General features: G+C 42.0%; 2 protein-coding genes and 1 long non-coding RNA gene across 6 annotated transcripts; 2 read left to right on the top strand and 1 right to left on the bottom strand.

Annotated features, from left to right (window-relative positions):
• The first annotated feature begins 38 nt into the window (after positions 1 to 38).
• TNFRSF9 (TNF receptor superfamily member 9) lies at positions 39 to 3,902 on the top strand. The gene is made up of 7 exons (XM_027668736.1): positions 39 to 580; positions 657 to 779; positions 991 to 1,128; positions 1,643 to 1,709; positions 1,803 to 1,939; positions 2,159 to 2,293; positions 3,694 to 3,902. Exons 1-7 carry the CDS (start codon positions 472 to 474, stop codon positions 3,819 to 3,821), a joined length of 837 nt encoding a protein of 278 aa, XP_027524537.1. The 5' UTR covers positions 39 to 471; the 3' UTR covers positions 3,822 to 3,902.
• Positions 3,532 to 9,253, bottom strand: LOC113959601. Of its 3 annotated transcripts, XR_003531871.1 has the most exons (5): positions 8,173 to 9,253; positions 7,556 to 7,600; positions 6,604 to 6,651; positions 5,953 to 6,093; positions 3,532 to 3,750 (listed from the first exon to the last, which is right to left on the bottom strand). It is a non-coding gene; the product is annotated as an uncharacterized LOC113959601 (long non-coding RNA). The 3 variants fall into 3 exon arrangements; XR_003531870.1 differs by having other exon boundaries at positions 6,604 to 7,600; XR_003531869.1 differs by lacking the exon at positions 8,173 to 9,253 and having other exon boundaries at positions 6,604 to 8,037.
• A 6,564-nt stretch (positions 9,254 to 15,817) lies between these two features.
• On the top strand, positions 15,818 to 20,819 carry UTS2 (urotensin 2). 2 transcript variants are annotated; one of them, XM_027668739.1, is made up of 4 exons: positions 15,818 to 16,014; positions 18,197 to 18,307; positions 18,801 to 18,844; positions 19,488 to 20,819. In XM_027668739.1, the coding sequence occupies exons 1-4, from the start codon at positions 15,822 to 15,824 to the stop codon at positions 19,602 to 19,604; spliced, it is 465 nt and encodes a 154-aa protein (XP_027524540.1). In that variant the 5' UTR covers positions 15,818 to 15,821; the 3' UTR covers positions 19,605 to 20,819. The 2 variants fall into 2 exon arrangements, with proteins under 2 accessions (XP_027524540.1, XP_027524539.1); XM_027668738.1 differs by lacking the exon at positions 19,488 to 20,819 and having other exon boundaries at positions 18,801 to 19,459.
• The last annotated feature ends 1,031 nt before the right edge of the window (positions 20,820 to 21,850 follow it).

Here is a 21,850-nt window from a genome sequence, read left to right as displayed (position 1 = left end):
CTGGCGGGGTTGTAGCGTTTCACTCGCGGCTGCATTTCCGCGTCCCGGGCGGGTCCGCGAGCGGGGTGGGAGTCGCTGTCCGACTGCGGTTCTCGGTTGTTCCTGCGACCTCATGGCCATGTGGTTTCAGACGCGGTATCCCCGCTCACTGCTGCGGTCTGCCCCCGCCGCGGCCCGCGCCGGCCCCGCCTCCCTCACCCTCCGCCTCCTGGGGATTCCGCGCGGGACTCGCCGGGAAGCCCCAGTGGGGGAGCGCGAGCGCTGCCCGGCACCGCTGAGAGGGCTTTGCGGGCGCTGCCCGGCAGAGCCTGGGGGTCGCGCCACGGGTGGGGTCTGGAAAGCCCCCGCCAGGTCTGGGCTTCCCCGCCGCCCCCGGGATGACGCAGCCAAACCCCCCGGGGGCGGCCGCTAAGGGCCGGCGCCCGGCGCCCCGCGCGCACTCCAGCGAGTCGCGCCGCCACGCAGCGACCCATGGCAGCGGCGCGGGCGGGCCAGGTGCTCCTGCCGGCCGCGCTGCTGGCGCTGGCGCTGAGCCCGGGGCCCGCGGCCCCGCTGCCGTGCGTAGCCGACTGCCCTGCAGGTAAGGGCCGGGCCAGGCCGGGGCTCGGGGCGCCGGGCGGGGCCCCGCGGCAGCCACTCTCTGTCTCGGCCCCCAGGTACGTTCGTGGAGAGCGCGGGCTGCAGGAGGGGCGCGGGCGCATCCTGCCGGCAGTGCCCGGCCGGCACCTTCTCCAGCGCGGCGGGACGCAGCGCTTGCAAACTCTGTCGGAAGTGCGAAGGTACCGGCAGCCCCTCTGTGACTTCCTGTGGCAACGACATGCCCTGGCTGGCACCTGCCCGCGGGGTGATACGCTAAATAACTCCACGCGTCTGCGGGGCTTCTCGCTGAAACTACCAGCCTGATTTTTGTAAGAGCAAAGGTCCCGAGCCTTTGCTGCATCACGCTGGGCACGCACAATCCGTAACCTAAGATTCGTTTTCCCGTTCCAGGAATATTCAAGTATTTAAAAGAGTGTTCCTCAAAAAGTGATGCTGAATGCACGTGCAAGGACGGGTATCGCTGCAGTGGCGATGGCTGCACCCACTGCGACCGAAGCTGTGGTGTGGGTCGAGAGAGCACCGGGAACGGTAAGGTTACCTTCCTCCACCAGCTGAAAGCCCCTGTGCTTACTGCACTAGACACGCTTACTGCACGGTCTCTTGAATAGTGTAGAAGCAGCTGGAGTAGAGACCTCGCAAGATAAAACGTGCCGCTGCTGCTGAACAGTATGCATGGAGTGCGGAGCGAGCATAGCAGTGGACAAACCCACCAAACTCTGAGCCCTACTGTGGCTCAAATCCTGCACCAGTTAGTTTCCTTGGCATGACAGCTCCTTTGTCACTGGCATGAGGAAGACCAAGCTGTGAACTCTCGACTTGGTTTGTGGCATCTTGTGCCAAATAACCAGGCTTTGTAGCTGAGTACTGTACTGGTCCGTGGCTCACAAGGAAAGACTTATCTTACATACTCAGAGCAGCTTATGAAATAGTAATTATGTGAATGTTGATTACAGTCATTGTACAAGCAGGCAAAAATAATGTTTCACATGTTGTGTTTTAAATGTTTATCTTGTACAAATTTACCCGTCTTTGTCTGTTGAAGGTTGCCAGACTTGCCAGTATGGAACTTTTAATGATCAGCCCAATGGCTCCTGTAAAAACTGGACAAAGTATGTAATCTAAATGCTACAGCTATAACACTTTACTGGATTTTTTTCTCTAGCTTTTTTTCTTTTCCCTGTTTTGCTGTAAATGTCTTTCAGGTGCTCTGCAAACCAGGTCCTGGAGCCTGGAACCGCAGAAAAAGATGTCATTTGCAAACATGCTTCAGTTAATCCCACTTTAGTCACTACTCTACCTACCACATCGCTTGCAATTCCATTTTCTATCACTGGGCCAGGTGAGTCATTGTACAATGCTGCTTATAGAGCTAAAGAATTGTGACCTACTTTGAAACATACATTCACTTTCCATTTAAAGCAAGAGTCCTTTCTTCTATGCGTTTCCAATGTTGCAGACATAGCTAGAAGCAGAGTGGGAGACAAAGTTGTCAGCTAATTCAAGGGCAGTAGAATTTTTTTCTGTTAAAACTCTTAAGAGAATGTTGTTTAATTCCTAGGGAATGATCTCCAGACAGACATTATCAGGATTTTTCTCACCGTAGCTGGGCTGTTGTGCATAGTGTTCCTGCTACCTTTGTGCATATGCTTCGGTGTCTGGCAGAAAAAGAAACTACACGCTGTCTCCAAAAAAGGTAAGATAAATGCACTCTTCAGTTTTCTTTGTGAAACTAGAGAGAAGTCAGGAATCCAGGTTAATTGTCTTTTAAAGACAGTTGCAATAGCTTCGGTTTTTTTGGCCTTGTAAGTCAGGAACAACAACTGAAGGGAAAACAGTTTTGGAATTTTTATTGCAGAAGGCACTTACTTAACTGTGGGTGTTCTGTAAACTGCTTCCTTATCCCTTCAAGTGAAGTATTCGTGGGAGATGAAAAAGCTCACCTGAGCCTTGCTGATCCTGTCAAGGGTCAGTTCAGTTTATTACTTTCAAGTACCATCCTTGGCATCCGTGGCTATAACACTTTCGAGTTCTCTCTGCTTACAAACAGTACACATGGGCTGGAGTGAGCATCTTGGAGCTCTGGCTGCGGTAGAAGAGGAGATATCAGTCAGGATGTGCTGCTACACAGGTGCAGAGGCAGCCTGAATCCAACACTGCCCTCTGAGAGCTAATAAACGCTGAGGAAGCTCAAGAGTTCAGCACAAAGATGGAGCGTAATTGCATTCGATGTAGTTTGTAGTTGGCTTGTTTGGTTTTCTGAGGGGTTGTCTCTCTCTCTCTCTCTTCTTCTCCCCTGTCCTAGGGATAAGGTCTTAATCTTCTAGTGTAATTCTGAATACAGGAGACAATAGCAGTCCAAAAATCTAACTTCTCCTTGTTGTCATCCTTTCATTGCTATGGCAAACAGAGCATTAGAGGTCCTGTTGAATTCGAGGAAACAAAGTATGATAAATTAGTTTTATCAGATTTATATGCTGTAGAGGAATAATTTCAGATTATAGAATCATTTGGAAGATTTTTTTCTTTCTGACTTCCTGAACTTGTGACTGAAGAATGGTGAAATAAGATGGGGAAAGAGGACATCTGTCTAGTTCTGGGCCCCTCACTTGAAAAAACATTGAGGTGCTGGATTGAGTCCAGAGAAGGGCAACGAAGCTGGGGAAGGATCTAGAGTGTAAGTCTATGAGGAGCATCTGAGGGAGCTGTGGGGGCTCAGCCTGGAGAAAATGAGGCTCAGGGGGGACCGTCTCACCCTCTACAACTACCTGGAAGGTGGATGTAGCAAGGTGGGAGTTGGGCTCTTCTCCCAAGTAACAAATGACAGGACAAGAGGAAATGGCCTTAAGCTGTGCCAGGGGAGGTTCAGGTTCGAGATCAGGAGGAATTTCTTCATAAAATGGGTTGTTAAAGATTGGAAGGGGCTGCCCAGGAAGGTGGTGTAGTAACTGTCACTGGAGGTGTTCAAGAAACAACTGGACAAAAAACACAGTGCCATGGTCTAGTTGACAATGTGGTGTTCAGAGATTGGACTCAATGGATCTCAGGGGTCTTTTCCAACCTAGTTGATTCTGTGATTCTTTTCTTTTTCTTCAGTGCATATCACACCTGAACAGTCAATTCAGGAAGATGACACCTGCAGCTGCCGCTTTCCTGAGGAAGAACAAGGTGAATATCAGGACCATGGCAAATCCACAGAATTCAGAGATTTTTTGGTGAACTAGAAATTGAACTGTCCAAGTCAACCACATTTGAATTTTCTTTTGGAATACAGAACAAGAACCTGTTTATGTAAATAGAGAGGTTATCAGAATCTGAGTGTCAGAGTCCCAAATAGCCCAGCCACTGAGAAAAAAGTGCACCTTTTCCATCTCTTAAAAAAAATAAAAATAAATAAAAAATATCTAGTTTGTTGACTTTCTTTCTCTAGGGCTAAGAATCATTCTAAGAAGTGGTTCTTGATCTACATGTAGAAATACAGCACTTAAAAGCTCTAATGGAAGGGCAGAATGGCTTTCTGGTCCCTCATTAATGGTGCCTGAGCTACAATTTACATGCAGTCCAAAAGTATTTTATGCTAAAAAGGCAATCTGTAGCACATAGTAGAGGCACAGGTGACACGGTCTCTTACCATTACCAGCCCTCCTCCTGTGTCTAGAGCTGAGCTCCTCCCAAAATTTGGCACACCCTCTTATATATGTCAGGGAGAGGAAGCCATAAAAATCTAGAGCTGCAAAGTGTTCCATCACTTGCATCTGCTGGTGTGTTACACTGATTGGCTTAAGGGAGGCAGTGGAAACACTGAGAAGCTGTGGTTGACTTGATCTTAGAAATAGCTGTTACTGAGCAGCTGGACTGCACCACCTTCAGCCCTCCATCATTCCGCTTTGATCTTTTAGGTGGTGTAAACTTTACGTATGTTGCAGCTGTACATGTGATAACTTTCTGGTACTATTTCTGTAACTGAGGTTGGAAAGATTTTAACATCAGATGCTATCTGCCTCTCTGATCAATTACTGTTACTTTGGTCTTGAGAAAAAAGAAAATGCATGTTTGAGTCATGGCATTTGCAACACCATTTTTAACCTTTTACAAACCCCAAGTATTTTATTTCTTCAGTAAATGTTATTAAAAAAATAGAATGAAAACCCACCAATATGTCACGTAAAGGGTGGTTTCCTCTCTGTGTGATTTCAGCACAAGGGAACGCTGTTCTTGCATTTGTACACAGGCAGAACAAAGGGGAATGGTTTTAAACTAAAGGAGGACAGATTTAGATTAGATATTAGGAAGAAATTCCTCCCTGTGAGGGTGGGGAGGCCCTGGCACAGGTTGCCTGGAGAAGCTGTGGCTGCCCCTGGATCCCTGGAAGTGTCCAAGGACAGGCTGGATGAGGCTTGGAGCAACCTGGGCTAGTGGAAGGTGTCCCTGTGCCTGGCAAGGGGTGAGACGTGATGAGCTTTAAGGTCCCTTCTAGCCCAAACCACTCTGTGATTCCATGAAAACTCTTTGAGCTCTAAGTGTTGTCTGCTTTCTGTGCATGTCTCTTTTCTCGACAGTCATTTAATTTATTATGTAGCATGCAAAAAGGAACTGGGAATGCCATGATGACTCTCAAGCAGCCCAGGTGGCCCAGGATGAGGTAACAGGCCAGATGCAAGCTTTTTGTGTTTCCATTTGTTTTTCTTGGAAGTCAGAAGGTGCCGCCTTTGCCAGACTATGCGTGGAGGCCCAGGTGATGTCAGGCAGAGTTCTGAAGGCATGGAAAAAGGAGACAAATTCTCTTTAAAGATAAGTAAAAGCAGGGGAGTCTGCTGCTTTTTTATTGCTTCCAGAACCAGCACCATTTCCTGGCACAGTTAGTAGTGGCATCAGTAGTTAAAACTGTATTTGTCACACATCTTAGCTCCATAATTTCTTACAAGAGTTGCATGGCTAAAGCAAGTAAAAGGTTCATAGCAAAAGGTTTTCTGTTTCTCACTTTCCTTTCTTCTACAGATGTTTCTGTGCCTGATAGTACTGGATGATAAATACTCAGAAACTGTAATGGCTCCTCTATAACACGTACACATCATATAATTTTTTAAAGCAGAATATGATTTCTTATTTTCAGTCTTTCTATCAGATCCTTCATAGGATAGAAGCATAGTTTTCTCTGACAGTCATTCTGGTAATAACACTGATGATATAAAAACCTTTGAGGAGATGGCCTATTCTGATGAGACGTAGCACACAGGAAATAGTATTAAACACGCAACTTGTACCACTCCACTTGCATTTTAAATAGGTGACAAAAAGTTAAGGTAAATTTCATTATAAAATTATACAAAGTCTTATTTTATTACCAAGTGACACCTCAGTCCCTCTCTCAGCAATGAAAAAGCCTTCCCTGATACAGTGCTTTCTTCAGAGACTGTAAGAGAAGGTTCTCTGTTCCACAGGTTGTCTTAGCTGTGCATCAGGAACACATGGCTGAGGATCCTTCTACCCCTGGAACTGGCATGAAAACAGCTGTTGGACACTATAATTGCCCTCACTGTAAATAAGAACGTTTAATACCGTCTACAAAGAAAATGGAATTTCCCTCTAACATGCTTTTGGCAGGAGTTTGTTATGATATCACCTACTGTGTTCCCTTTCACCTTCTAGATCCTGGGTGCCTGCCAGTTCAAAGCATCAGACTATTCCTGCAACATTTTGAACCAAACTGGATTGTACTTCAATGAAGCAAAACCACCAGCTGAGCACACACTGAAACTAAGGAAAATCTCTCCTGTTCTATTTGCATTAAGAAAATAAGTTTTATTTGATTTAGCAAGTGCAAAACCCCATACAAAGACACCTACTTCAATTTAAGGATGACATCATAGTGCATCTTAAAACTGTTACACCTACTCTCAGGTTCCATAATCCAAACTGAAACAAGCCATTTAAAAACTGAAATAAAATATCTGCATTACCCACTTAAGTCAGTTTTAAACCAAATCTAAGGTTAGTTTAGCTCACCTTTCTCCTGCACACAAGAATTTCAGCAGGTTTAGAACAAACACAATTCTGGAAAAAAAGAGAAATGTGAGTGGAGAGGTGAAAGAGACAATTTGCCTTTAGTTACAACACTATAGACCTGAGAAACATTTACATTTAAATAAATCCTTCTAGTATTCACAACATTGATATTTTGATACTTTGCATTTAGAACAAGTATAAACCATTTAACCTGAAGAGAACACTATACAAGCCTGTAAGCAGGCAAAAAGACAAAAAGAAAAAACAAGGTATCACACTACTTTACTCAGTGCACCTTCATAAAAATTTTAGAGAAACTTTGAAATAGAAAGTAAATGTACATACATGCCTAAAGCATAATATATTTTTCTTATACTAGAATGGAAAATACAGTGAACAGGTATATGAAAGGAGGGTGGGAAAAAAAATTCTTGACTTCAGAGGAGCTGCAACATTGCAGCTCAGCACCACACTTGTCTTATCAAGCAACAATCTCATCAGAAGGGTAAAGAGATCCCAAAGCCCCACACTCCCCATTTACATTATCAGCTTTAGAGGCATCCTTAATAATACAGCATTTTGACTTGCTGTGGTACACCTCAGTAAGCGTATTACCTTAGAGAAGTAGAGGTGTAAGCACAGGAAATGCTTAAGGGTTCCCTCAGAAGTTCTAGTAAGAGAAAAGGAAGCTGCTATTCTTTCACATGAGAGTTAAAGGGTATAGGAATCTGAACAGGCAATCCAGTGGATATGGCAGTAACGTATTCTTTTGTCATTTCATCTCACTGTGCCCTCATCAGTAGGGCAGGCTATGATCACAATACTTCTCACATGGAATAGTGAAGCTGTAACATGTAACATTATGTACTTTTCAAGAATGCTTAAATATGCCTCAGGGAATTACAGAACGGGAAACAGATTTACTGTGCCATGGCAGTACTAATTAGCTGACCTTATATAACTTTCTGCACCTTCTTCCAGTCATTCCTAAAGACACCTAAAGAGATCATAATAGAAATAAAACATGAATATGGTGGCAGAAACAAGTAGTAAATGAAGATGGCTTTGGAGGTTTCCTGGATTATCCTGTTTCCACATATGGTGGTTGGCAATGGATAATTTCCTTCTAAGCATAAATCCTGCTTGTCTTGTAGAGGATTTTTAGAGAAGCTACATGGATACTAGGATGGGATACTATCTTGTCTAGACTTTGTAAAAACTTCCCCAGCTGAAAAGGCCAAGGATAGAGCTGAGCAGTTACTAACAGCCAGAAACACCTCCCCATCACCCTCTCCAACTTCAGGAAGGAGGACTGTCACAGGAACTAACGGAGAAATGGATGGAATGAGAGCAGGAATCATGGAATCATTAGGTTGGAGAAGACCTTTAAGACCATAAATGGCATCTAAAAGCTATTTGGAGGGTTGTTCTTTGCAAAGAACTGCAGCGTTTCTTCTCCTGCTCTTATACATCCTTGACCAGAATATAGTTCTTCTGAACATTACAGGAAAGGAGCTGCACAGTAGGAACATAAAGAGGAAATACAGGACTGTGCTAGAACAAGCTCACCAGATATATATCTTTTCTGTGTGATACAGGTCCTAATCCCACTCTGACAAGCACAGGTAAATTTTTCTTATTTCCAAATCACTTCTGCAGACTCTGCTGAGAAGTAACTAGTTGGTACTGTCTGTTACAAGCCTTACTCGTAAAAGACACATACAAAGCAAAGGAATAAGAGTATCCAACTAAATACAGACTGCTCTTCAGAACTTTCTTATAAATATGCCTCAGGACTTCTTAGAGGAAAGAGGATTTTGCTCCCATTACTTAGTTTCAGTGTAGCAGAAACATTCAACTTGCCAAATCAGAAGACAAAGATCTGATATCTGCTTCCTTCACTTTTGTTAATTCCTGCTCCTGTTGGTCACTCCCATTCCCAGGGACAGCTTTCCCTCCAGTCAAAATCAGTCAATTACCACAGAGAAATCAGTTAATGCTTGCACTGGGAATTCTCTGATAAGCTGGAATTCAGCTCTTAATCAGCAAAGGGAAGATTCTATGTGGCTGACTGCCAAGAAACACACATTCATTTCACTCATTTCCAAAATAACCTTGAAAGAACTGCTTTAAACCTACCCACTAAGACCTATGCCAACTTTCCCTGTTAAATACACGTATTTGCCCTGAAATGTGAATCACTGAGCCTGCAGAGATTCCATTTAATTAATAAAAACCTCTGATAGTGAAGGATTAAAGGGATTATGCAGTCACAAAGCAAAGTAAAAAAATTAAAAGTCTGCTTCTGTGCTCCATTCATTTACTGCCTACGCTAAGTGGACAGCTAAATGCCAACGATTATTAGCATTCCTCTTTAATTAGCCAGAAGCTCCTGCCCACACACTGAACTTCTATAGAACTGCCTGAAATTTGTCCTCTGATACCAGCTGTGGATATTAGAGTGATAAGTGATCCTAAGCCTCTGTGGTAAAATCAAGAACATGTGTCTGCCAAGTGTGAAAAGCTTGACAGAAAAATAAAAAAAGGCACAAGGACATGTCTGACAAAAATTGTCTTTTTCCATCCCCACTGTAGATTAAAGCCCTTATCCTCTAGCTTTTTTAGACAATGAAAAGGGCATAGTCTTCAAAGATAGCAAAATCTTACTAAGTTTCCAATAAAATGTTTGTAGCAAGAAACTAACAAGGCACAGCACCATGCAATTAAGATAGTATGAAGTATCTCAAGCAGGGAAATCTGGAAGATGCCTCTTTTGCCTTGTCCATCTCTTGAAATCTGCTGCTTTAGTATTTCTGCACTTCTTCACTTTGTGCTGGAAAAAGTACAAGACAACAGCCTGGCCTGCCCGTGCCATTATCCAAACTAGTAAAAAAAGAATCAGCAGGGTATTGCTGCTTCTCTTTTTGACATTAGTGGTACCATTTTTTTAAAAGCTGCATTTGAAGCCTTAGGAGACAGAAATGTTGAAATTCCTTCCTTTAAATCCTCAGCTGAACAGATACCTGTGTGGGCAGGCTCCAGGACAATAATTTCTTTGGAAAACCCCTCAATAATCTTCTTAAAAAATAAGTGGTCTAAGAAAAGAACAAGAATGAAAAATGTCATAGTATGCAGCAGTCATCTAGCTCTGCAGCAGGATTGCCTTGATAATTTATTATTACAACCTAAATTAAACCTCAGAAAGACTGTGTTATTGTTTTAAAAAGAAAAATATAGTACCTACTGCTGATAAGACTGTTGGGGAATGCATTTAGTGCAGTAGCTCGGGGTGTAGCTGCAGTGGAGCTGCAGGTTGAGCTCTGGGTAGTGCAAGCCCAAGACAAGAGGCTGTGAACTGGCACCAATCCTTTGCAAACAGGGACTTGTGGTGCCAAGTGACCAGACACTCAGAGACATAGCAGGAGCCCAGGGCTCAGGAGGAACAGAGAAGAAAGGTAAAGCAGTATGTGGAAGAGAACAAGGCGTAAGAAAGGACTAGTAAAGGGGCTGCTACATAAAAGCCTCATGAAGGCCAAAATCCTACACAAAATGCCATGACTTCAGAGATTTAAACCACATAATAAAGGCAGGCTTTCCAAGCTTCTTAACGTGAGAACAAGCCTGGACTACTTCTAGAAATGACAAGATAGCAAAGATAGGAGAAAGAAGATGGTCAGAGTAAATGAGAAAGCAGAGCAGATCATACCACTCTGCATGCAAGATCCATTCCTGAGCAATGACTCTGACTGGTCTGTTTTGCTTTGATCCACACAGTTGTTTGTGTGGTCTTTAGTAAGCTGAGCCTCTGATACAGTTCCAACCTATAAATGATGTTGACTCCTATCAGTGAGGCTATTCAAGAAAAAACAATGCCTGAGGAATACATAGTATATACAAGTACATACTTCTTCCAGAGGGAAAAGGTCTCTTGACCATATTTAATCATCCTTAAAAAAAAAACCAGGTGAGAGTCCTTTAGCTGAGAAACACGTATGCAAGAAGGGAACAGAGATAAAACCTTTATCAGAAGAGAAAAATGAAAAAAAAACCCAAACGCGACCAAACACAAACACACACCAACCCCAAAAAACACACATATACCGACCCTCACCAGACGCAATCAAACACGCACTGACCCCCCCTAAACTCAACCAAACACACACACACGGACCCCCCAAACCCAACCAAACACACCGAGCCCCCAGACACACCCCCTCGAGCCAAACACACACCGACCCCCCCTCACACCGACCCCCCTCACACCGACGCCCCTCACACACCCACCGCGCTCCCCCCCAGACCCTCCAGTCCCCGCCGCACCGCGCGAGGGTCCGCAGCGCCCCCTGCCGGCGCGGAGCAAATTCCGGCGAGCTCTGAGGGTGCCCCGGGCCCGGCCGATATAAAATAAAAAAATACAAAATACAGCCACCCACGGGACAGTCCAGCCCTGTGCAGAAAACCCAACAGGAAAATATGTTCACCTGCCCCAGTTCTTTCCCAATAGTTCTCTGCTTCTACACTCCCCATGCCAGGAAGGACTGGCATGCCAATTTGGACTACTCTGGATTATGAAAAGGTCTCTAAAAATCCAGTATTTTCCCTTGAAAATGCCTCACAACAGAGTTTTCTGCCACAAAGAAACCCAAATCGGAAACTTTTGCCGTTTCCAAGTGCAGCAGTGTTGCAGAAACACGTGCACCTCCCAAGAAATGAGCCCAAGGCTCCCCACCTGCTCTATAGGTGGGACTGGTGAAATGTGAGGAAGGACCGACAGCGCTGAACAGCCTGTGCCTTTCATCAAGGCTGCTTTGTACTCCCTTCTGTGATGACTAGTGTGATGACCTGAAAAATTAAGTAAAGCAGATTTTATTCTGCTTTCATCCAGATCATAATTTCTTATTAGAGGTGAACAGATTATTTAGGATACCTTGGGATAGCGCAAGAAGGGTACAGAAAAAGTTCCAGCCTTGCTGCTTCTTTCCTTATACTGTCTGCTTTCATAATTTCAGTTTTAAAAATAAACTATAATTGCGTAGTTAGTTCCATTACATTTTTTGTGAAAGAAACCTTATTTCAAGATCAGGTCTCTGCTCCTCTGTTTGTGGCTGTGTTATCCAAAATTCAATTCCCATAAGATATCGATGTGCTGGACTTCCAAGCTCCAGTCATGCTAGACTTACTTTCCTTCACATCAAACAGAGTGAAGCTTCAGTTTTGTAATTCTGTAGTGCTGAGAGGACAGGAGAATTAAGAAACAGTTTGTCAAGCTTCACTTGGAAAATACACCCTCACTACAGTGGGCCAGTCCAGCAGGGCCAAAGAGCAAGAGGGTTTTCCCCCCTCAAATTGGTGGAACCTATACTACAAAGCAGCAGTGTTTTGGCAGCTGTGATCCTGTGCTCAAGAATTTTTAGACCACTTGCCAATTCTGTACCAAAATAAAATACATCCAGAAGGGCCTAAGGACCTGCCATCTGCATTACACAGACGTATGTGTTCAGGTACACACGCACACTCACCTATGCACTTCAGCCCACCACAGAACAAGAAAATTTAAGTCAGAACCTCTTGCAGATGTTACCTAACATTGAAAGAAATTCAGAGGATAGAAATACCGAAATATGTCTATGAGGTTACAGAGAAACATGTGTGACGTACTACATCACAGTTCACACACAGTGAGCAGAAGAAGCATCTTCAAAAAGAAAGTTAACAGCAAGTGCCCAAATATGGATATTTTTTTCCTTTGGTCAGCTTAGTCTCCAAACAGGCCATTTTCAGTAAACACTAAAATGCAGAGTATAAATAAGGCAATGCAAGCTAGTTGTCAGGAAAAAATCGTCTTATTGCATATATGATCTCACAAGGCATCTATTTTGGTATGCAAAATAGATCTAATAATCATGTTATGAAGCTGAATAATCAGCTAAAATGTTAGATTTTGACAGTAAACTTCTTAGGTGTTAATAAGGACAGATATCTGCTAAACCAGCAGTGACAGCAAAGCAGAAACTCCCAAGCCCCTACATGCTAGACCCTACTAGAAAAGTAAATAGCAGTGCATATATTCTTTTCTCTCATACCAGCTGACATGTATAACATTAAAACAAGATGTTAAGTTAAAAATGCTAGTAAAATTCAAGGAAGAGCTGGATATTTACACAATAACAAGGTCATCTGCAATTATAGTGTCAATACAAAATCATTTTACTGCACACCTCTCTTCTTGCAAACTAAATTCAAGCCAAAAATCAGAAGTTATATCCTCTGAAAAAGTCCCTCATAGAAATGCTACTGGTAACTCTCACCTTTTCTGAAATTTCTGGTTTTGCCAACTGTCACAATACTTGACTAATGTAACAGTTTGTGCTTACTTGCCATAAAGGACTTAAAACGGGAAAGAACTGTTGCATTATAGATTATATTTCATCCTTGCTATTTTACAGAGAAGGTAGATAATTTTGAGGGGTGGTTTTGATTGGTTATATTATGTCTTATTTTTACTTTTTTAAAAAAGTTTTCTTGCAACTTGTACTTCATGAGCCATCCATCAGTTTACACCAAGAGGAGTTATTTCTTCTGATAATGAAGGATAATCTTTTATGATGGGTTCAAACACTTACTGCTTAGAATTTTCTCAGTAACTTATTTGGACTACTTGTTATTTTAAACTGAGGCTCTTGAAAGAAAGTCTATTACCACAAATAAAAACTTTGAAAAGTTTTCCCACAAAATAGTAATTTTGGTAGAAACTAAATCAGTTTCTTGCAAATCAAATTCCCAGTTTTCACAGTGCAATTCACATTGACTTCCCTCACCCATGGATTCAGGGCCTTGTACCTTTGTTTGGTATGAGCTGTTTTTTTGCTTTGCATGATGACGTGTGCACTGTCCCCTGGAGGAAATGCCTTTGACATTTTGGTAGAGGAAAGTGTGTCTAAGTGACAACTTCAAATCTGAGTAAAGGCAATAAGCTGTGGGCAAGTTGCCCAACTTGAATATGACGCACTTCATGATGGCTCTAAGAGGCTGAGTCTTCCTTGAGAAAAGACAAAGGACAGAAGTTGCTTGTGAAGAGTGCTTCATTAGCTTTCTTTGGAGGATGCTTAGAGTGAATATTGATAACACCATTGTCATTGATAGTTCACTGAAGGAGAAGCATTTGTACAGAGCATCCAGCACCAACAGTGAGATCATGCATCAAATCAGACCTAATTACTGTCTCCAGTTTTGGAATGAAGAGCTGCATGACTCAGATGAGGAGCAAGAATTCCTCTCTTGCTACTTATTTCTCTCTTAGGGAAGCACAGATAAAGAGAAGTATAAAATGTATTAGGTTAATTTTGTAGAGAAATTCTTTTGTCATCAATACTCAGTTCAGCAAAGAGAAGTCCAGAGAAACAGGATCTGTAGTTCAGACACCTGCAGCATGTGTTCTGTAAAGCAAGACTAACCCTCTCTGTGCACATAGGGCAGTTTAGAAAAGTTTAGGCTGGCAGGACCTCTTCAGGACTGTGGCATGATAGACCCACCCTGATAAGACCTAAAATCCAATCCAGCTATCATGCAAGCTATCATGCAGGATCAACTGTTGGAGTCAGGGTGTTGTCTTGGGTGTTAATTTCACACCTCTCCCACATCCCAGTCTGCACTCAAATCAGGGCACTTACATGGGGATGGTCAGGGCCTTGTCACGCTTAGTTTTCAAATTCTGTCCCATTCCATCCTTGAAGCTATTCAAACCTGAACAGACACACTTCTGGACAAACTGTTTTGGCTGATCCTGCTTTGAGCAGGTGGATTAGACTGGATGATTTCCAGAGGTGCCTTCTGACCTCAACTGCTCTTTCAGAGGCCACTGTGTTTCTGGACAACCTGTTAACCATGTCCATTTGGGATGTGCTCTCTTTGAATTAGACCTGCAGCAAAAATACATCTGTTCTATATGACCAATGTAGCTAATCTGAAATTAGTCCTGGAAGCCACTGAATGTACAATATAAAAATTAATCTTCAACAGGAAATGTTAATAAAGGAAAAAAATGAGAAGCAGATAAGTTTACACCTTTTGCAACTTAAAATTATCACAAAATTCAGCATAGGGAAAGAACTTTAGTAATATTAGCTAGATTTCATAGTATTTTGAAGAGCATTTCAAGACAAAAACATTTCATTAGAGAAAAGTAACGAACCTTAATTTGTTACGAACAGGCATTATCTTCTCACCATCTAAAGGAAAGAAAAGAGCCATAAACTTATTTTTTTTTTATTTTCAAGGCTCTGTACAGTTAGATATGACATTTCATAGAGAATGAAGTTGAGGGACCAGTCAGTCAGTCCTCGCTCTTTGATATGAAAAATGAAATTGTAAGTAGAGAAGACAAAATATGCTAGATGGAGGGAAATAAGCTTTAAAGTGATGAGATTACCTAAGGCAGCTACTGTATTAGCATTAAGTAAAAGCAAAAGGCAAACAGAAAAAACATTGCTAGAACTCTCAGAATTAAATAGTTAGTTCCAACTGAAAGAGAAGTGAAATGGAAAAGGGTCTCCCAGTCTACTGATGGACCTGTGTTTAATATCAGCCAAAGTAGTTTATATGTACCAAGCAAGTCTCCAGATGGAAGTTGTACTTTCTCTGCCAAGACAGTTCTCTGGGGCAACACTGGATGAGGTCTTCTCAAATAAATAGATGTGAGATGCTGCAAGGGGGGCAGAACAAACAAAAAAATTGATTTCCCCTAATACTATCTTTGTAAATTAACTAGATGTTTTAACTCCCTTTTTCTTTTACTTTTTCTGGCACAAGAGCCCCAAATACAACACAACACATTCATCTATCTCACAAAAGGAAAAAAAAAAAGTTCATTTCATATCAGATGCTTTGCGTCAAGCCTGCTAAGGCTCATAAATCAGCTGTCTTATTGCCCTGGTCATTTCAACCAAGTCTGACCCTTTTGTTAACTCATGATTTATAACTCGAAGTTACTTTTTTTTAAATGCCAGATTTATAAACTTTACTGTGCTTGGTTTGATATAATATCCATTTTGTACACCAAGCTATAAGACAGTAAATTTATTGTCTATGAACTGTTACCTTGAAAAATTACATCAATGCAAAGTGGTTCCCACTTAGAATCAATGGGCAATAAATTCATTGGAATTTTTTTTGAAGGGGGGAGAGAACATGATATTTATGAAGTCATGAGCGGGTATATAATGGGAGAAACTGGCAGCAGAGGCAACACTCAGACAGGAGTTCTGAGTTACAGGGGTAGGCAAAGACAAAACATATTCAACACAGCAATGATGCATAAGCTGATATTCTGCTGTCTCATTATTGTCAGCTTCTCCTGTCCTCTCTCGTCTCTCCCCATCATCAACACCAGTGAGATGTCTTATCAACTCTCAGGTAAGAGTCTTCTGATTTTAATGATTATAAAGCAGGGGCAGGAACAATAAAAGCAGAAAAGAGGCAGGTGTGCTTTCCGAGGGGGGCCTTGATTTGTGCTGATCAGCTGTATTAAAAACAGGAATGCCCTCAGAACCAGTAGTGCAAGTGATATATCAGTGGGTGCCAATCTTGTAAAATGGGGAGGTTGGGTGCCCTAAATATTTATCCCTGCTGCTTTGAGATTCAGGAAACAAAAGTATGTATCCAGCACTGAATGTGAGCTGGTATTTAGTGTCTGAGCATCTGTAGGCGTTGGGTAACTTAAAGAAACTTGGCTATTTAGCTTCTCCTCTTCCTACCCTTTGAAGCGAGCTATGTTGTACTTAAAAAGGGGGAAACCAACCACAAACATCAAGAACAGGCAAGTCTGTCTTACACTCCTGTGTATTGAGCATGCAATTTGTTTGCACTAATTCAGATCCCATTTAGCCCAGGGAAAGGATAAATCTTTGCTTGGAAAAGCTATCTTCAAAGTTTGAAATGGCTAGGTAAAAATGCACAGCAGAGTCTGGAAGGTTATTGTCACCAGACCTGACTTGTACTGGAAGACTTTCTGAAATGTGTTCTGAAAGAACAGGCAAATCAAACCCAAAGTTATTGCTTAAAGCTGACTACTAAAAAGTCACTGTTCTTACCAGCTTTGCTGGTGCACCAGCTGTTGTGTGCTGGTTAATAGGTATCAGTAGTCCCTAGTTTGCTTTGAAAATCTTGGACTCACTAAGCCAGCATCTTCTTAAGCTTTCCACTATGTAACCTGCACTTACAGGTAACCCTGATTCAGTATGTTCACAGAGTGAACAAGCTGGCTCTAACCATTATTGCATTTGCTCGAAGACATCCACTAGGCTTCTTAAATCTTCCTTACTAATATAAAGAGTCTCCAGGATTGATAAAATAGAAGAGGAACTGTTTTGAAGAGGATTGGTTTGGGGCTTTTGTTTGTTTGTTTGTTTGTCTTTAATCTCAAAGCAAATTTACCCACTAACACTGCTCTGATTTAAAGAATAATCCAAAGCCTGAGATATGAATTGTCTCCACACAGTACAGGAAAGTTACTGTATTCTTATTCTGAGTCTTACAATAAAAACCCCACTTTGCAGTTGTCCTTTTATGCAGTGAACAAATAATTAACATAGATGTCCAAGGTCTTCAAGTTCTTGATCTTTGTCCAAGTTTCTGAAATGTTGGGGGATTATTTTCAGCAGTTTATTTTCTTATATATTCCCTGTTGAGGAGCTATACAGTCATACCCATCCCTGCAGTTCAGAGCAACTGAAACTCCATAGTGTCAGCTAGGCATGCAACTACAAAATGACAGTCACATACACAACTAATGTTTGATAACCACAATTTTGAATGTCTGCTTTATATTAGCAAAGATGAAATTTACTGGTCAGATTACAAAAGTTACCTCAAGTGTAGCTCTGCTAGTGGCTTCTGTTGGCCACCTGCCATGGGGCATAGGCTGGCCACAGAATTTTAAATTCTCTATGCATATACAAATTAATTCTATCAGCTACCAGCAAAAGTTTCAGAAAAAGTAATAACATTTGTACTGGTATGCACATTAACTGAGAGAGGACTGATACACACTGAGAGGCTTAGCTGCCAAAATAAATCGTAAGATTTCCTACATTTATTCCTGCCTTTCCCCCTCCTTTTATTGCATTTAATAGTTGGAAAACTGAGCAAGTTAATAGCTCTTGAAGTTTTGTCTTTATTCATAGAAAAGCTCCAGCATAGGAACTAGTTGATAAAGAAATGGAGTTAAAATAAGAAAAAAAAATATATACAAGTCTCCATGCATACAGCTGAGTACTGAAAGGATTAGGATGAGTTCCTCAAGCAATGAGAGGGGCTGCTGTTGGTCAAAAAACTTTCCTAAGAAAACATCTGACAGAGAAATCTGAGATTAACATCAGGAAGGTACCTTTTCTCAAAGCTTTGGAAGGAAAAAAAACACAAAACCAACTATCCCCTATCATAATCATTAAATGAGGATGAATGATTGGTGCTTTTAAGAAAATTTTTAACAGATGGGGCCAACAGACCTGATCAGAAATCACCTGAGACAGACTGAAACAGGAATTCAAAGCAAAATACTCACCATATGCCTGTGTCTATCATATTCCATTTGCAGCTGATGAAGACTCAAGATTAAACCTGGAGAGGCTGGGCAGCCCAGGAAGCACTTCTCTGATTCAGTTTCTGCCAGAGCTCTTGGGCACACTGACTGAAGACAACAAAGCAGGTGAGGATTTATCACAGCAATGGGAGAGTGCCCATGGTTTGCATCTCCAGCTTCCACAGATATTGTGCCCCAACTCCCAGGTATTTACTGAAATACAACATTATGCGTAGGCAACAGACTGCTGTCATTTAGTTAACTGGGACCTTGGGGAAACCCACTGAGCAACCATGCCTGCAGTTCAACACTACCTGATAAAGCCTCCAAAGGAGTTTAGCAAAACCTCCATATAGCAAAACCAGGGCAAGGCAAAGATTGGCCTTAAAGGAGCTGGCAGACAAAACGAAATAGCAGTCTTATGTAACATCAATACTGCAGAAAGTGCAGGATCAATAGCAGTGGATGGTTTGGGGAGCAACAGATGTTACTGCCTGGTCCTCTGAACATTCCAGTTCAAGAGTTCTGCCAGCTATAGCATTATGGCACATGAGAAGTATTTGTCTAAGTTTACAATTTCTAAATGGTAAAACATTTCATTATGTTTCCCCTCTTCCAGGTCTTACTCCCAGCAACTACAACCCAGGGGAATATATCAAAGCAGTAAGTAAATTACCATCTGTCACTGAAACAATAAAAATAAGATTCTACAATTTAAACTACACAGAATTGTTACCAAGACATCATTTCAGATCCACAGACTTCATAAACAGTATAGACTAAAGTAGCATGCCACAGTGTTCTTGAAGCTGGAATCACCTAGCAGTTAAGATAGGCAGGGGAGGGGGGAAAAGTAGAAAAAGAAAAGGAAAATAGAGAGAGCAGATAATCCAGAGCACTTCATTCTAAACCCTCCACCTTTTTTTCCCCCAGAAAAACAGTCTTCTAAGTAAAGACCAATTTTCAGCTTCATTAGCCCCAGGCACCAGTATTAGCTGCATGTCATTTCCCTCCCCACACACACTACAGCATAGGCTACGCAGTAGTATTATCAGATGTGTTATAAACCATTAGGTACATGGAGAACATCATCCCTGTTCACTTCCTGCTGAATTAAATACAAATGCAGAAGACAGTGACTCATTTTAGTGCATCATCTAAATCAGAGGGTACACTGGGCAGCTGCCTCTCCTTCTCCCAGTCACAACACAGGGCTGGGTGATCAGTCAGGGCAGTGAAGAGTGTACTTTCCCACTGGGAACAGGTACCATCCAACAGTAACCTCTCTAATGCTGTTTGACTTCAGACTTTCTACGGAAATCATCCTCGAATTGCTTTGCTGGGACGCTTCTTGACCAAGGACAGGAAACAGTACAAGAAACGTGGGAATCTTTCCGAGTGCTTCTGGAAATATTGTGTGTAAACAGGAAACCTCCTGACGGGTTGCATAATTTATACAGATGTCTGAAAACATGTATATACATTTGCTTGATTTAAAATGAGAATGAAGAAACATGAAGGCAGCGCCTAACTTTAGACTCTACGCTACTTGGAAATGAATAAATTCTTGATATTTTGCAATTATGCTGTGACCAATGTAGTATTTTCTTAGAGCTGAGCACAACAGGAAGAAATTAATGGGACAAAGAGATAAATATACAACACAAAGAATTTGGGCAGGGGAAGCAAGATTTCCATGAGGTCCTATGAAACCTCCCAGAAGAGTAATGCCTCAACTGTGTCTAAGTCCAGAGGCAAGAGGACTTTCTCCTTTGTTACTTGATGTAGACTGGGGTGTCAGAAAGAAAGGGTCATTGCTGCATTCCCTGATGAGCTGGTGAGGGATTAACAGTGCCCAGACCCATCCTGCCATCCCCAAGGCACTACAAAACCAATAAGCACACGTCAGGATCAAGCATCCACTCTCACTACTGCTGGATACAAGTTTCTCTTGTTCACTCAAGAGACCCACAAATCTATTTCTTTGCAGCACCTTGCCTAGCCCCCAGCTACCCATGACAACAGGGCTGTCTGTGCATAGCGTGGGCTTTAAGAATTGTGTCTGGTTATCATCAAGCAGAAGGTACCCATGGCTGTCAATGTCAAGGCTTGCATCCAGATTTGGACAGCCAGTGGAGGCAGGAATGACACCATTTAAAAGATTCTGTGGCTGTGACCCGCACTTATGTGGCTGCACACACAGATGCAGGAAGGTGACACATGGATGTAGACAATATGTGTTACTAAGGCAAGCCACCTCCTGCTTGAGCACTCAAGGGCAGTGAGATTTGTTCCCTTGAGCTACCACTCACTGACAATGTTGTTGTATTTTGGCATGTAATGTAAATAAGGGAGAGGAAAAAATAGCAGCTGCCAAATTCTTCTAGTCTGAAGACTCATATGCATAGTCTCATAGACTGACAGACTCAGACGAGTCTACTCATATGCAGAGTACCACCATACTTTCTCAATCCTGGGTACCCTCCTGATAATATCTGGAAGGAATAGAGCTAAACAGTCAGGAGTTGTCTCTGGGTGATGCCAATCTTGATAATATGCACAAACTGTCTGAGCTCTGAACCCTACCTTGCTCAATACATATTTTGCACAAATCTCATGCCTATCAAGGTTCACAGAAATCGTGAAGTAAACTCCCCTAACAGTCATACACAGGCTACATTGATCTCAACAGTATACATCATAAATCTCTGACTTTGCTATTTAAACAAAGCCTACAGGCTTGAAGCAGCCTGTTCACTTCACATAAAGTACAAGACAGATGATGCCAGCTGTAACAGAAAAATGTCCTCAGAAAGTCAGGGCAGCTGGATGCCCTGTGCAGCTATTTGTAATCTTCTGAACATTCATCCTTCTCTTACACAATGGAGCAAGTCAGTGCCTGTCTGGAAATTACTCTTTTTCTGCTACCTCATCAGCCAATAAAAACTTGTAGGAGAAGACTACAAGACACATATATTTTCAAACATTGACAAAGCAGGAGCATAGGTGGGCTGACATTGCTTAGATCTCTGAATAAAAACATAGAACCACTTTTTCATTTCACAAGCCTATTCACTTTTCCTCATTTTTTTGACCAAAAATAACTAGATGATTTGACTCACATTTTTAAGTATGCTTAGAATGATCAAATCACCCTTTAAAAAAAAAAAATCAATAAACCATCAGCAATGATATATCCAATGATATATCTTCAAGATGCCTGTGTTTCAAGGAACCGCATCACTTATCTTATCAGAAGCACCTTCAGTTACATGCTCATCTAAAATTACTTCTTTCTTTACCAATTCCAGTACGATGCTACATCTTTTTTTCTGTACCTTACACTCCCTGCAGTGACTTTGCCTTTCTCCCACAGGCTTCTTTAAGCACTGTTGATCACATCTCTCTGTTAGGTCCCTTAAAGCAGAAAGAGACGAGCAAATTGTTTCTCTGCAACTGGTTAAGAACTTCACTGCTCTGTAAGACATACCTATGAATTAAACCTGCAATTTTTTCTTTGCACTTCCTCTAGAACAAAAAGTTCCCAACAAGATTAGCAGAGGCAGAACCTTTAAATCCTGTATGCCAAATCCCAACAGTTTACAAATCCTGACATAATATTTCAAATTCAAAAGGTGCTTGCTCTTCTTTGCAGAATATAATTAGAAA

The sequence above is a fragment of the Corapipo altera genome, unplaced genomic scaffold (genome assembly GCF_003945725.1).
Source record: "Corapipo altera isolate COAL_440 unplaced genomic scaffold, ASM394572v1 304, whole genome shotgun sequence".
Lineage (NCBI taxonomy): Eukaryota > Metazoa > Chordata > Aves > Passeriformes > Pipridae > Corapipo > Corapipo altera.
This window is presented reverse-complemented; position numbering and strand designations above follow the sequence as displayed.

Coding starts and splice junctions, on each gene's coding strand:
- UTS2 (XM_027668738.1), top strand. CDS start 15,822: ATGGGAGAAACTGGCAGCAGAGGCAACACTCAGACAGGAGTTCTGAGT. Junction 16,015..18,196: donor GATGTCTTATCAACTCTCAG/GTAAGAGTCTTC, acceptor TTCCATTTGCAG/CTGATGAAGACTCAAGATTA. Junction 18,308..18,800: donor GACTGAAGACAACAAAGCAG/GTGAGGATTTAT, acceptor CCCCTCTTCCAG/GTCTTACTCCCAGCAACTAC.
- TNFRSF9 (XM_027668736.1), top strand. CDS start 472: ATGGCAGCGGCGCGGGCGGGCCAGGTGCTCCTGCCGGCCGCGCTGCTG. Junction 581..656: donor CGTAGCCGACTGCCCTGCAG/GTAAGGGCCGGG, acceptor CTCGGCCCCCAG/GTACGTTCGTGGAGAGCGCG. Junction 2,294..3,693: donor ACACGCTGTCTCCAAAAAAG/GTAAGATAAATG, acceptor CTTTTTCTTCAG/TGCATATCACACCTGAACAG.